Source organism: Acomys russatus, chromosome 6, assembly GCF_903995435.1.
Source record: "Acomys russatus chromosome 6, mAcoRus1.1, whole genome shotgun sequence".
NCBI lineage: Eukaryota > Metazoa > Chordata > Mammalia > Rodentia > Muridae > Acomys > Acomys russatus.
This window is the reverse complement of record NC_067142.1, coordinates 76119178-76134074: the sequence shown is the minus strand read 5'-3', so window position 1 is coordinate 76134074 and position 14897 is coordinate 76119178. Positions and strand designations below refer to the sequence as shown.

The 14897-nt window shown below is 41.8% G+C and overlaps 1 protein-coding gene across 1 annotated transcript in view; it reads right to left on the bottom strand.

Annotated features, from left to right (window-relative positions):
* Nucleotides 1-14897, bottom strand: part of Dnah14 (dynein axonemal heavy chain 14) — a 212252-nt gene that overhangs the window by 94377 nt on the left and 102978 nt on the right. The window contains 8 exon segments of the mRNA XM_051148372.1: nucleotides 1230-1358; nucleotides 2601-2782; nucleotides 3431-3492; nucleotides 5562-5694; nucleotides 7901-8059; nucleotides 10137-10253; nucleotides 11512-11750; nucleotides 13688-13763. Coding sequence (XP_051004329.1) covers nucleotides 1230-1358; nucleotides 2601-2782; nucleotides 3431-3492; nucleotides 5562-5694; nucleotides 7901-8059; nucleotides 10137-10253; nucleotides 11512-11750; nucleotides 13688-13763 — 1097 coding nt within the window.

The following is a 14897-nucleotide window of genomic DNA, read 5'->3' as shown; positions in this document are numbered from 1 at the left end:
GAGGGAGGGGGATGAAGGTGGGGGATGAGGGACTGGGATGAGGGACTGGGATGAGGGACTGGGATGAGAGAGGGAGACAAGTCAGAGCAAGGTACAATGATATAAATGCATGAAAATGTCAAAATGAAACCAATTATTTTGTGTGCTAATAAAACATTATTTTGTATGCCAATAAAAGACAAATAAACAACAACAACAACAACAACAACAAAGTAAGATCCTGTGTACCCCATTAAAGAAAGGTCATCTCAGAGAATTGTGAATGGTAGCAGCGAGGGAGGTGGGGACAGGTTGGACAGTAGGTACCATGTTACAAACAGCAGGAATACGTTTGCAGCAGGGTGATTACAATGAATAACGACTTACTGTACCTCCTCAAATGACTAGATGAGCAGAGTTTGGATGTCGTTACTTAAAGGAAGTGACAAATGTTTGAGGTGCTTCAGGAGCTAGTTGCTCAAATTTCATGACTACATCGTGTATAAATATAGGAAAATGTCACACTGTAACATAGGTATGCCCACTTATTCTATTTACATTAAAAAACAATAAACAAGGAATCATTGGAAAACAAGCAGTACCTAACTGAAGCTAGCAAAGAGGGTGCTGTTGGTGAGTGAGTGATCACAGGGATGTGTCTGCCTTGGCTAGGACTGGCCTGGGATGAGAGCTGCTGGTATGAGCGGTGGCATTGCACTGGGCAGAGCCAGAAAAGAGCCCCGCCTACCCTGGTGGGATGCTTCTACACTACCTTCCCATGGTAGTGTAGAAACCGATCAGAGACCTGCTATGACTATTCTCTGGTCACTTCTGAGATTTTTTTCAGGCTGTGTATTCCAAGACCCATTTTGGTTTTCTTTCTCCCCTTTCTTCACCCTTCTAAGGTTCTCTCTGGAGGGCTGCACTGGAGGTGCACTCTCGCTACCTCAGGTGGATTGTAATTTAGACGGTCTGGCTGGGGTTGGAGCCAATGCCATTCACTAGCGAGTGTGCTTCATTTGGGATCCTGACTAAGTCGGCCTGAGACACAGAGCTATTTGCAATACAGTCATCTCTTCTTACAGAGGGGAAATCTGAGGGGCAGGCAGCAGACACTGGTGGAGTCAGTTTTGGAACAAAAGGCTTCTAATTTCCAAAGAAGGAACCAAAGCGGGGCCTCACCATTAACGAGTTCACATAACTGGACTTCCTACATCGTTAACTCCGCGTTGCTGTTCAGTGTACCGTACCTTCCACGTATTTCTTTCAGTATCATAAACTCCTCCCATGTCTAACAACTGTCTGATTAATTCCAGGGCTGGCTGTGCTCCAGAGTTATCTGGTATTGGCATATTCAAATCGTCAATAAACACTACAATCTTAAAGAAGACAAAATGTTAAAAATATTAGTATAACCTGTTAGAAAATCATGAATAACATATTAATTACACTCTTGTTCAAGAACAAAATTATAGGCAATAATCTGTTAAAAAACAGAAGATCAAATCTATTTTGAAGATATGGTCTTAGAAGACAGTGAGTGTTCAAACCAGCAGAAACTCTATCTACCCTTGGTCCCTAAAAAACCCTATATGATACTTAGGAATGTTTCTGATGTTGATAAAACAATTTAGCTGTGACACTTCCTTCTGAATGTACCAGGTTAGTAAGCATTTTCTTATCATGTGCTTGCTCTTGGTAAGGCTCTCTTGTAGGGGTTAGTTTTTCTATTTCATAAGCACGCTCTCTGGGTTGGGCAGAAAATTTAGAAACACATTCTAGTTTTTTAAAATCTGCATTTTTTTTTTAACCTAGGAAAATATTATGCAGCGGAGTGTACTAGCCATAATCTCTACGCAGTGAACTGTTTTGATCGTGTGTGTGAGTGTGTGAAACAAACAGCTGATTTAGTTTCCCAATTTGTAACTGTCAATGTTGTTATTTTTAGGAGAATACTGTTTCCCGTCCTGAAATATAGACTGGCAGCCACGTTTCTCATCTGTGTTTTCTAATGGTGTGACTATAGGCTGCTGAAACCTTTTCAAAACCCCTACAGTTTATTTATGTAGGCAAAGACCAACCAGTTTTACCCAAATCTATATACTCCTGACGGAATCTGAAGCCAGGCCTGAGTGTCTGCTGAAGGTGACACAGGCACTGTGTGCAGGGACTCCCAGGCGCCACCTGCAGGCTTACTTATGAATCTTGTGAACCCCTTGAACCTTGACCCCGAGAGCTAACTTCATAGTGCTGAACAGGAGTCAGTGAGCGTAAATGGACAGTCGACCCCATGCCAAGCAGACGAGGGTGAGAGCAAGAGCAGCTGATGCTCTGTGACCCTGTCCTGTCCCCACGAGTGTGTTCATTCCCTTCGCGCCGTCTCTCAGTCGGTGGGCTCCGGAAGTGTCTCTTTCTCTTGGAGCTCCATGCAGTGGAAGACAAGGAGCTGGAAGCTGCGGCACTAAAATTGCAGCGGCTAAGTCAGTTCCATCAGTTTAAAAGTCAAAGTCCCCATTGTAAGTGCAGCTTTTGACAGTGTGCGGGAGTCTACGCTCTCTTTTATTAACTGACACACACCAACTTATGACTCAGCACGCAGACTGCTTGGAGGGCTGTCTTACCCGGCTGTTCCTTGGCGCTCCGAGGATGTCTTTGGTCCTTCTTACTAACTTCCGCAGAATCATTTCCTTCGCTTTGGCGGCTGTCAGCTTGGTGGTGAAATTTACTGTAGAGACTATAATCCCTTTATCATATTTAACTGTGCTGTCATCAGTTTTAACCCCTTCGGTCTTTGTAGTCTCATCTATGATGCCAAATTAAAAACAATAACAAAAACAACAACAACAAAAGACTTTAGAGCAGTTTAAGCCTATTTTTGCTTTATTTTAGGGTGTTAAGAGATTTGAAATTAAGGGATTTTATTTTATTGTTGTCTTTTTAATGATAATGCTCTGAGAGAGGGACAGGCAGGTTTGAATGGTTCCATAAAACTGCATGTTGAGCCAGGCACAGTGGCACACACCTGTAATCAGGACTCAGGGAGTGCAGAGGCGGGCGGATCTCTGTGAGTTCGAGGCCAGCCTGGTCTACCAAGCGAGTCCAGGACAGTCAGGGCTGCACAGAGAAACCCTGTCCTGAAAAATAAAACAAAATGAAACCCCTGCATGCCGGAAACCACGGCACAGGCACAAGTGCAGAAGCTTGGGGAACCCTCTTCTGTGGGTGTTGGGTACACCTAGCTGACTGGAAAGCAGCACACAGTGCCCACAGTAAGAATCATCCAGACAAATATGTGAGACGATGCTACGGTAGCTTAAGACCCCAACCCATCTCTGGCATGTGCGTTTCTGTTGTATATCCTGACATGAGAACTCCAGGACCACAGCTTTGTCCTGCGCAAGGAAGAATCCAGCCAGATGGCACCTTCTGTATCCTATGTGGCTGCACTTACCAAGGCCGTCAATTGTTGCTTTGTAGTTGTCAGCGATCAAGATGTTGATATTCTGCCTGAGGCTGTTGGAATCAAATGTTTTAAGGACCCAAAATTAGTTCATCATTTTAGCTGTTGTAATAAAATCTAATGAAGGTAGCAGCACATCACAGATTTTACTTAGATTTCCCACAAGAAAACACTAATTTTTCTGTTCATATTTTTATAGTCTTAAGGCCTCTCCACATTCCACTTTCTCATTCAGCTGGGGAAAAAAAAAGGGCTTCTCTAGTGTTTTAATAATGAGATTTAATTTTAGAAATGAGCATTTCAGAAATTCTTATTTGCAAAACTTAGGTTTACATTTTAGGAAGAAGCACACAGAACGCAGAATGGTAGGCACAGGCTCCTTGTAAAAAGTCTTATGTTTCATAAGTAGATGATTTACTTCTGTTAAAATAAACTGATATTACGCAAAACTTTGTGAGTATATCCAAGGTGCATTTTTTTTTTTCTGTGAGAAAAATAGCTCACAGCTACATTTTATGTTATATAAAACGTGTGGCTCTAAACTTAAATTTAAAATGAGTGGATGCAGTGTTTCTGATTTAAAGGAATGAATCTAGCAGTTAACACTTTGGTAAGAGTAAAGACCTTTTTCTAAACAGAAAATTAGAGGTAAGGACAGAGATGAAATCAGTAACAAAAAGAACCCCAGCAAAGAAAAAAAATCTCAAATCTGTATGGTTTCATACTGACTTCTACTGATTATTTAAAGAAGGACAAATCTTAAGGCTGATACGCTAACACCCAAGGAGGCAGAAGGAGTATTTTTCCAACCTCATTTCACAGGGCCAGCATGGCCCTGGTAAGAAAGCCAGAAAACGGCCCAGACAAAGAAAAATTCAGGACAGAATTGTTTAGGAACACAGATGCAAACATCTTCGACAGAAAGCTAAAAAAAAAAAAAAAACCCCAAATTCAGCAGTGCATTATAAAGACCATTCTTCATGATCAAGAGAGAGCCAACCCTGGGATGCAAACCAATAAAAGTGACACACCATAGTAATAGAACAAAGGACAAAAGCCGTAACGATCTTCTCAACAAGTGAAAAATAATCTATATACTGAAAACTGTAATGAAGTTGAAAAGTCACATGAATATTCTGTATTTATACTTTAGAAAAAGTGATACTTTTACAATGTTTATACTGCCCCAAATGTCTTACAAAATCAGTCTAATCTCTATGCAAACTTGTGCCATCTTTTCATTTTTCTTGTGGAATCACACGGCTCCAGACAGACAGCAACCCTGAGCAGAAAGAACAAGGTAGCAGCTGTCATTACAGGGTTGGAGAGATGGCTCAGCAGCTGAAATGCCCTCTGCTCCTGAGAGGGCGAGAGTTTGGTTCCTAGCCCATGTCCTCACGTCAGGCTTCAGGGCTTACGATGTCCTCTTCCGGCCTCTGCAGGCATCCACACTTACATGTGTGCACCCCTCCCCCCCCCATAGGCTAAAACATTTAAAATTTAAAAGTACACAGCACAAATGCATATTAGCCAAAACAACAGGACACTGCCATAAAAAAAGTGAAGCCAGGCAAAAGAAGGATTAAATTCTGCATAGTCTCCTGAGACTCTAAAGAAAGCTCAACTCATGGAAGCAGAGAGAGGGGTAAGTGCTAGGGGACGAGGGGGAGGAGGGAGTAAATAGGGTCAAAGGATGCAAATAGGAAGGATCCAATTTCAAGGTGTATCATGGGTTTAGAGGGTACAGCTAACATGTACTGCGAAACTGCTGGAAGCACAGATTTTAAGTGCTCTCACTAGAAAATGTAAGTCCGTGAGGTGATGGGTATGTTAACCAGGTGACATAATTTTACAATGCATGCGTAAATTTAAACAACCCATTGCATCTCACAAATATATATATATATATATATATATATATATATATATATATATATATATATATATATATATACACACACACACAATTACTACGTGTTAATTAAACATGGACATTAAAATTAAGAAGAGATGGATAATTCCCATCATTATATAAAAGATTTGCTTTGTAAGAACAAAGCCAACATACATCAAGGAAACATTTTTACCAGATAAGACAAATTTAAAGTTTAATATATACAACCTTGATCTTTTAATTTCATTATGTAACAGAACTTTTCCTAAAATTGACCCATATTTGATATCAAATGTTCCTCGGCCTTCTAGTTTTTCAAGCATCTCGTTGATGGCAATACTTTTCCCAACACCACAGTCTCCTAAGGAAGAAATACATTAGGTTAAAGCCACACACCAGAAAATGACACATTTGCATGTTAAAAACCAAACAGTGCCGTTTTTATCCACTTGAAATTTGCAAGGAAAGCATATTTTTGCTTTTCTGTTTTAGATGTGAGACAAGTTAATTAGGAACTTAACTTGAGCTTTCAAATTGTTTGAATTATTTATGGTTCTTATGAAGGATAGATTAGGAAATAATTATAATTTTTATAAAATGTTCATTTAACTTGAACAGCTGGTTCTTGCTTTTAGCATGCTAGAACTACGCTTAATGAGACTCTTTTGAAATAACAAAACAAAACAAAACCCAACTGAAAAAGATCCATTTTATGTGCACAAGTGTACCATCTGCATGCGTATGTGCGCCGTGTGCGTGACTACTGCACATGGAGGCTGTAGACTCTCCTTAACTAACTGGAGTTACAGATGGTCATGAACTATGATGTGGGTGTTAGGTAAGGAACCAGCGCCCTCTGCAAGAGCAGCCAAGTACTGTTAGCCACTGAGCCATCTCTCTAGCCCTCTTCATTTTTTTTTTCCCCCTTGAGGGAGAGTCTTATGGAGCCTAGGGTGGCCTTGAACTAACCAATTCTGCTGTAGCCTCCAGAGTACTGAAATTACAGGCACATAACACAGTACCCAGTCCCTTAAAATTTTTTTTGGCTAACACAATCTAAGGGAGGCATTTAATAAACTTACTGAAGTTGAACAAGGACCCATGACTCCAAGTTTACAAAACAGAAACATCTAAGAGTTTTCTTAAAGCAAATCAGAGGCAAATATGTGTCATCTGAGTCTTACACTGCTGAAGTTCTTTGTGTTTGTCCCTGAGAACAATCTACTATTTGCCTCTGGTGATATACACCACAGGTCAGGTGCTGGATTGGCTCATCTTCCTCTCTGGTCCTCTGTGGTCCCGGGGGAATGATCGCTGTGTAGGGAGGAGCAGGAAGATTGGATGGAGGTGGGTGTAGCTGTGCCTTTAAGCTGCAAAGCTGTGAAAAGGCAGTGGAGGAGCAGGAGCATCCCTGCCGGCCTTCTCAGGCAGAGAGAGCCCAGGTTCTCACCCTCCTCTGCAGGGATGAGAGGAAGAAGGGAACCTGAGCTTGAGAGAGTGTGAGGTAGCCCAACTCACTTCGCCAGAATGAGACATCCAAGAGACAATGAACTAGGCTTTGATATACGTACTAAGTCTCATAATTCTATCTAGAGGCAAGAGTCAAAGCTAAGCTACAGATTAAAGAAAGGGGGAGGGGGAAGGGGGAAGGGAGGCAAGAAAAAAGCAGGGAAAATGACAAAAGGTCCCCCAACCCAAGGGATCTTGTTTGCTTGTTTGTTTGTTTTAAGCCCTGGGTTGCAAAAAGAGGCAGGTGGTCCCAGGGTATGTTTTTTTGTCTGTAGTAAACACCCAGAGAGCATGTCTCAGGAGCCAGGCCTCTTGTTAATTTAGAGGCAGCTTTGAAGTGTCTTATCTGAACGGAACCAGGTTTGGTCGCACCTTTTCGCCAAATGGGATTTTATGGTTGCTTTCTGGAGACAGGAGGGAGTGTTTCCTCTTTCCCTGGGCAGGTAAACTGGATTTTCCAGAGAGGAGTGGACTTAAGACCTCTGTCCAGCAAAGCCCCATAGTCAGGGGCAAGAAAATGGTAACCAATGGGTTGGATATTCAGAATGAACAGGAACTGTATTGAGTCCCTTCCTTGGTAACAAGTAAAAGATTAGAAAAATTTTATAGCATATTTACAAACTATTTAAGTTTAATTAAGCAGCTGGCGTCTGGAGTTGGCCCTCTGAGGACCAGGGCTATTGGAGTCAACCACGTGTTCATCTAATACATCTATTTCTAGAATTTGTCCTTAATGTGATGAAAAGATGGGGAAAAAATAACATTCAAGTCTGGAGTGGTGGGTGCACCCATAATTACAATACTTGGGATGTTGAGGCAGGAGAATCACATGTTCAATGGCAGAAGGGGCTACTCAGCAACAGCTCACCACCACCACCCCCCAAAAAAGATTAAAATCCAAACTAACCAGGATGGGGGAAAGGACAGGCTTATAACATCCCATATTAATTCATAGACTGTTGGTAAGACTGTGAAAATTAGTCACTTAAAAATGATTAGACTCTAGATGTCAGACTTCTCCCCAGCCTGAAAGTCCCCTCTGTAAATGTTTCTCATACCTGTGAGAAGTACAGGGTAGGAGTTCTTTAGGAGAAGGCTCATGAGGAAAGACAGGCACATGGTATCTTGGGTAGCAATGTAGTTCACACACTCCTCGCATTCCTGCATCCTCAGCAAGTTCTCACCAGTCCCCTTAAAGCTGGCCAGCAATGACGTCCCTGAGGTCAGAAAACAGCTTTAGATTTCAGGTGACCTAGAATGAAGTAGTAACCAATTTTTGCTATTTAATACTTTCTGGGCAGGTCAGCATGGTACATGGCAACTTCAACATGGCATATATTGTTGCATGTGCCTGGGGTCTTTGTTAATCTCAAAGATTGCTCTCTCCTGTATCCTCAGCTAGCCAAGACACTGCACCCATTCCTAGGAAAAAACTCCTTGACTTTCCTGCCCCAACCCTGGTAGTCTGGTTGTTCCTGGATCATGGTGACCCTGACATTTTGGGTATGTAGACCCAGCCCTGTCATGTATTCCAGCGGTTTATCAATGGGGTAGATGTTGGTATAGGCCAGGTTAAAATTCTGGATCTGTGCTTGAGAGGTCTGAGCTGGTCAGCCCAACGCTGGCTCTCTTGCTCTCACAACCTCAGGTCAGCTCACCGGCAACCTCCGTATTCAACCCCCCACCCCCAACCAGGGCCAGCTCTATCCCTGTTGAGCAGGTGAGGTTCAGGGGCTGCTCTACCAAGTGTTGTCGAAGGCGAGGGGCATGGCTAGCTCTCCTGCCTGCCATAGGTGGGAAGGGACAAGGGAGAGGAGGAGGGCATCTCTCCCTCATCCACATCAGCCCAGCAGACAAGAAGCAGGGCTGGCTCTCCTGCCCACCATTGGTGGAGAAGGCAAAGGAGAGGGGAGGGGATCTCTTTTTCAAGGACCACACAGCAGGCAAACAGGCAGGGCCGGATTTCTCACATTCACTCGCCCTCTCGGTGGCTTACCCACAACCACCACATGCAAGGTTGTGCCTCCCAGGTGAGGTGCAGGGAATGTTCCCCAGTCCCAAGTGCAACAGCAGGCGAGGCACAGAGACAGCGCTCCTGCTCTGATTACCTCAGGGCTAGCTCTCCTGCCTGCTGGAGACGGCAAGTTGAAAATATGAAAACGCTGCTATTTGAAACATGTTTACTACAGCTAACCTTCAGAATACCCTAGTTCAGTAACACAGTACACTGAGGGGTGCATGGGCTTGTCACCCCGAGGTCATGGGACTGTCTGGCCACCACCCAGCGCTGCAGCCGCCATGATTCTTCTGACTAGCCTGGGAAAAGACCCAAACTGAAAAAACAAACAAACAAACAACAACAACAACAAAACAAACCCACACGACTTCAGTTCAGAATGTACTTGAGTTCATAGCACCAGAGAGTTGAAAAACTGTTAAGTTGAAGGAACTTTAAGTTTTGTCATTAAGTCCTTGCCTTCAACTTCTACCAAGCTCTCACAGCTCAACAAGCTTAAGGATCTTCTGTGACACACAGAAGCAGGTTGAAAATAAAGACAATGGACACTTACGACATAAAAACCAAACCAGGGGCTATTGGTACACTGGTATTCACTACATATTCCAGACTGGACTTGAACTAATGGCTATCCTCCTGTCTCAGCCTCCCAAGTGCTGGGACTCCGGGTGTGAACCCCCGTGTCTGCCTTATTTGTTTTACATTACTGCTTTCATTTACACACTCTTATGTGTGTGCATTTCTCACTTTTGTAGAGGTGCTGTCTACTACTGTTTAGTGGCAGACACACTAACTAAACCAGCAGACACTGTCCTGTTGACACTCTGTACACTAGAGCTTACAGTGTCTGAATACTGTGTCTAAGCATTTTTCTTTTTAAAAATTTATTTATTTATTTATTTTATATCCATGGGTGCATGGCTATGTACCACACGTGTGCCTGGTGCCCAGGGAGGCCAGAAGACACATCTGGTCCCCTGGGTATAGCATTACAGATGATTGTGAGCTCCCACGTGGGTGTTGGGAAATGAACCTAGGTCCTCTGGAAAAGCAGAAAGTGTTCTTAGTCCTGGAGCTATCTCTCCAGCCCCAACTACACATTCCTTATAAAGTAATGCTCTAAGGTGATTTTATAAATACAAATAAAAACTGCCCCACAAAGGTATATATTAAAATACAGTAAACATCAAAATTGAGAACGCATCTATTTTTATGATTAATATACTTCCAGAATCTTAGAGAAGTAAAAAAGGCATTAAAAAAGCAAGTAAACTTACCTCTTTGAATTAATGTCTGTGCATTAGGAACTATATCTGACCAAGGCATAAACTCACATTGCTGGAAGTCCAAAAAATACCCAAATACAGACCGTTCGCCACCTGGTAAATTGATACCTACACGTTTGAAAACAGTAAACACAAGAACCCAGTAAGAATGTGGCTTACCAGTGACATGAATTCTACCTGAAAGGTGAGGCTTTGCGAGACAGTGAGGGAATACTAACTGAAGTGAATACAGCCACATAAACCAGGCAGGCCACTGCCTTTAATATTGGCTTATACAAAAGCAAAAGCTCATTAACTTTTAATTATTTTTGCATGCAGAAAAGGGTAAATTGTGATGAAATGTCCTAATGCCTGCTACTATGGTGTGTGTGGATAATAGTAAATTCTAGTAACATACTGGCGGTGGTCAAACCAGTGTAACATAGAAGCATCTGCTAAAGATATATTAAAAACAAATTGTTCTGATTTTTCTTTTCTTTCCTCCTCTTCCTCTTCCTCCTCTTCTTCCTCCTCCTCCTCCTTTTGGAGACAAGGTCTTATGTAGCCCAGGAGTGACTCAAACTTGCTATATACCCAAAGATGACCTTGAACTCCTGATCTTCCTGCTTCTAAACACTGGGTTTACAGACAGGAGTCACAACACCTCACTTGACTATGATTTTAGAGTTGTTACTTTTCTCTCAGAATCTTTATAGATTTATTGATAAAACCATCATGTTAAATTCATATGAGTTTTGGTTTGTGAGTTCCCGTGTGTGGGGGACACGCATGTGTGTGCACACATGCACCGTGGGCACACGTGGAGGCCAGAGTAGGATATCAGGTGTCTGCTACCACTCTTCACCTATTGCCTTGAGACAATGTGGCTCTCCAGAAACTTACCACTTGGCTAGGATGGTTGGCCTCATAATCCTTCCATCTCCATACCTCAATGCCTAGCTCACAGACAGGTGCAGCCATACCTAGCTTTTTAAGTGGGTGCTGGGGATTTGAACTTAGATACTTATGCTTGCACTGCAAATCCTATTACCCTTTGATCCATCTCTCCAGGCCCTGCAGGTTACTATTATTTTTAAATATGGTGTTTGTCTATCATCTTTAATTTTTTGGCTTTTTTTTTAATACTTTGCCGCTCCTCAAATATTTGTATCACATATGATTATTAATTTATTTTTAGCATTGTTTGTTTCAAGCATACTGATTTATATATTTTCTCGAATCTAAGTTTGTTTGTTTGTTTTATATTTCTATCCAACAAAGAACTTAACATTCTTTACACTGAAGACAGTTCCCGTCTATCTTGTGATTTTACACTTTTGGCAAGAGTGAATTAGTGTGTAGTTGGTAGGTATGGCAATCCACTGACCTCCTTCCGAATCGTCCTCAAACAACTCATGAACGAGGTTGTCGAAATTATAGGTAACTTCCGCCAGAGAGTCGGGTTCAAAGCCCGAGCGGAACAGCAAGTCTTCTTCATGCTGGTCCTCACGCTTTAAAATGCCCCCAAATGCCCACGTGAAGGCAAAGATGAAGATTTTCTGAATCATCACTGTCAACTTCTCAGGGTTTTTCTCCAAATACCACGCGTTTTCGTCATTGTAGTGGCTGCGCAGAAAGGTGAATGGCAAAAGCTTTGTAAGTAATTGGATGATTTATCTCAACATCACGCCAGTTTTATTATTGAAAATTGTAATAAAACTGATATATAATTTTAGACCCAATATACAATTTTTTTTCTGATCACAGTCGCATAAATTAGTTACTGTGTTTATCTTTACAGTAGCTAATATATAAGACATTCATACATAACCTTTGTTTCATATCTCTTTTGGGTAATGTGTTGACAAATGTATAATATACCTTTATTTAACACATAATTTTATTTAACATATTATATATGCCCTTATAATCATGTAGGTTTGATACATGTTTAATATTTTATTTGATATGTATATAAGTATTACATATGCATATCATTTAATATAGTAGTTATATGTAACCCTTTTTATTTTGGGGTCAATTTATAGTTGAAAGTTTACTTGTTGGGGGAGGGGATTTGCTAATTGGGCATTTGATGAAAGACATAAGTAAATGCTGATTTACTTCGTGTCTCTCTTAGTAAATCTTATGGGTTGGCTTAGTTCAACATGGCTATTGATGGGCAGTCAGAGTCTGAAGAGACTGTTTCTACCTGAGGCTAATGCAGACTCCTCACAGTTAACGATCCATGGGTCTTGTGGAGACAAGGTTGATAATGATGGGGTTAAGCAGGAGCTTTGGGCCTAGTTTCTAACATCTTGAATTGGTTTAGTATTATCATATCACCACCTACACGTTTTGAAAAACTAAGATATTTCAGACTGAAATTCGTTAGCTACTATCAACGTGGAGTACATTTGCATAAATACATCTGAAATATCCCGCTATGTTCACTGTTCATCAGTCACGCAGAACAAAGTGGACACGATGCCTTAATCACAGGAAGGAAAGAGGAGCGAAGCGTCAAGACTTGAGAAAGATATGAGGAGTAGTCGTTGGCTAATGCAGGCGGCGCACAAGTCCTTGTGCTCGGGTGAGTGCTAGTACTGGAGAGGCCTGGTATATGAGCACGCAGGGCTGCTCCTTCCAAGGAGGAAATGAAATACCGCTTATCCAGAAGGCTAGAAGTGGCCACGGGTTCTAGCCTGATGACCTTAGCACTATCTGTGTGGTGATGACAACACTGGATTCTCTTATGTTTGTTTTTCTAGAGTTATAAAACCCACCTGTACGGGCTATGTCACAGGTAGTCAACCTGCAGAACCTGTCTTTGTATCACATGTACTTTATAAACAGTTTTGATGCAGGCATGCCCAATCTTTGTTTAGCTTACTTTGTTCCTCAAACAGATTTATGAATGGTTTATTATACATACAGGATTGAGTTAATTATCACCATAAAAGTTTATAAACCAAATTTCCTGTGCTTAAATATGCCTAAAATAAATTACTTGGGATCAGACGCCTGAAGTTTGAGCCAACACCGGCTACTTAGCTGTGTTGAGCTGAACTGCCTTCTTGCATCCTGTGGATTGCATCCTGTGGCAATGTAAGTTACAGAGTCTCCTGCAGGTTAACAGATTTAGACAGTGGACTCACAGCTATAATGTATGACCACACACCTAACTATGCATCAGCTTCAACTAGTATGTCACGTTATCATTCCAGTTTTATAGGTAAGACAAAGCTTTAAAACTCTCCTGACTGGTTCAACATTTCATAGCTTATAAATGGCTGCTTCATGAAATAAACGCATATAAATTTTATTTCTTTCTAAAATGTTTAAAGGCAAGATGGCTTTTTAAAACAACAATCTTATTTTAAAATATAAAATTTGATTGTCTTGTATTAGCTATCAGAAGACTCTAAGTTGGGACAAAATAATGTACACTTTAATATTATGAGACTACAAAATACGGTTTACTGATAATGATCCTATGTGCCCTTGAGTGTTTCACATCTAGCAGGTTCTTCAAACACATTTACTGCCCTGATGTGACTGACCTTTTTCCCGTATCCATGAACTTGACTTTCGCAGTCTTTGTCTCTTTAGGTGAGGTGTCACTCGTTGCTTCATCACCTTAGAAACAACAAGACTTTTGTACAATTGACAACAGACCTAAAATTTCATTTGCTAATTAATGAGGTTCAACTTGTAACATTGTCTAGCTGTGAAATGCCACAGGAGAGTCTTTGATAGTTTATATTCCAGAACATTCTAGCTACCGATGTCTATCAGGGTAAGGCGGTACCTACAGGCCCCGCCCTTTCATGAGGAACTTGCAACGGTTAAGGGTTGCTGTAGGAGGAAATGTCATTTTCTGCAGTGGAGTCCAACTGGGGAGCCTAGACGAGAAGAAAAAGGAGTGTAGAGGGAAACTAATCTTTCAATGCCTTAACCCTCGCTCAGCGTATAATTTTGATCCCAATTTTATGAGAAGAATTGAACACACCAGTTGTAGTATCTTTTTATCATCTACCTTCCTTCTTCAAAAGCTACACTTTTAACCATAAAAGTGGATGTAATGGCCAGGCCTGTGGCTTCAAATTCATGAGGCTAGCCTGGGCTGTAAGAGACTCCATCACTAAACAAGGCAAAGAAGAAAATGAGTTTGAGTAGGCTCTCTCTCTCTCTCTCTCTCTCTCTCTCTCTCTCTCTCTCTCTCTCTCTCTCTCGCTCTCACTCCTGCTTTCTTTTTTGGTAAAACCTATCAAAGCAAATGGTTTTAGTTCCCAGTGGAGGAAGCTCAGTCTAACTGTTTTGTATAAAATTCCTATGGTGACAAAATGCCCAGAGTGAATAATCCCAAGGAGGAAGGACTCATTTTTCATCTCCAGACATTTAGTTGAACCACAGCAGTCGGTTCAACTGACTCCGGACCTTGATGGGGCAGATCATCGTGGGGGTGGGGGTGGGGGCAGTGGGGATGTGTGGGGAAGGTGGCTGCTCACCTCATTGTGAACGGGAAGGAGAGCGAGCAAGAGGGGAAGGAGCCAGGAACAAGATACCTCAAGTTCTGGCACCTAGTGACCTACTTTCTCCAGCTAACTTGGAACACGGTAGCCTTGCGGGGGAGATGCAATGCCAAAACCACAGCAACAGCTTGGGTACCTACAGGCTCAGCTTAAGGTATTCTTAAGCTACAGTGGATTTATCTGCATGCAACCCTTCCCGAGCAGAGGAGCACTCTGTATTATAGTCTCAACAATGCTA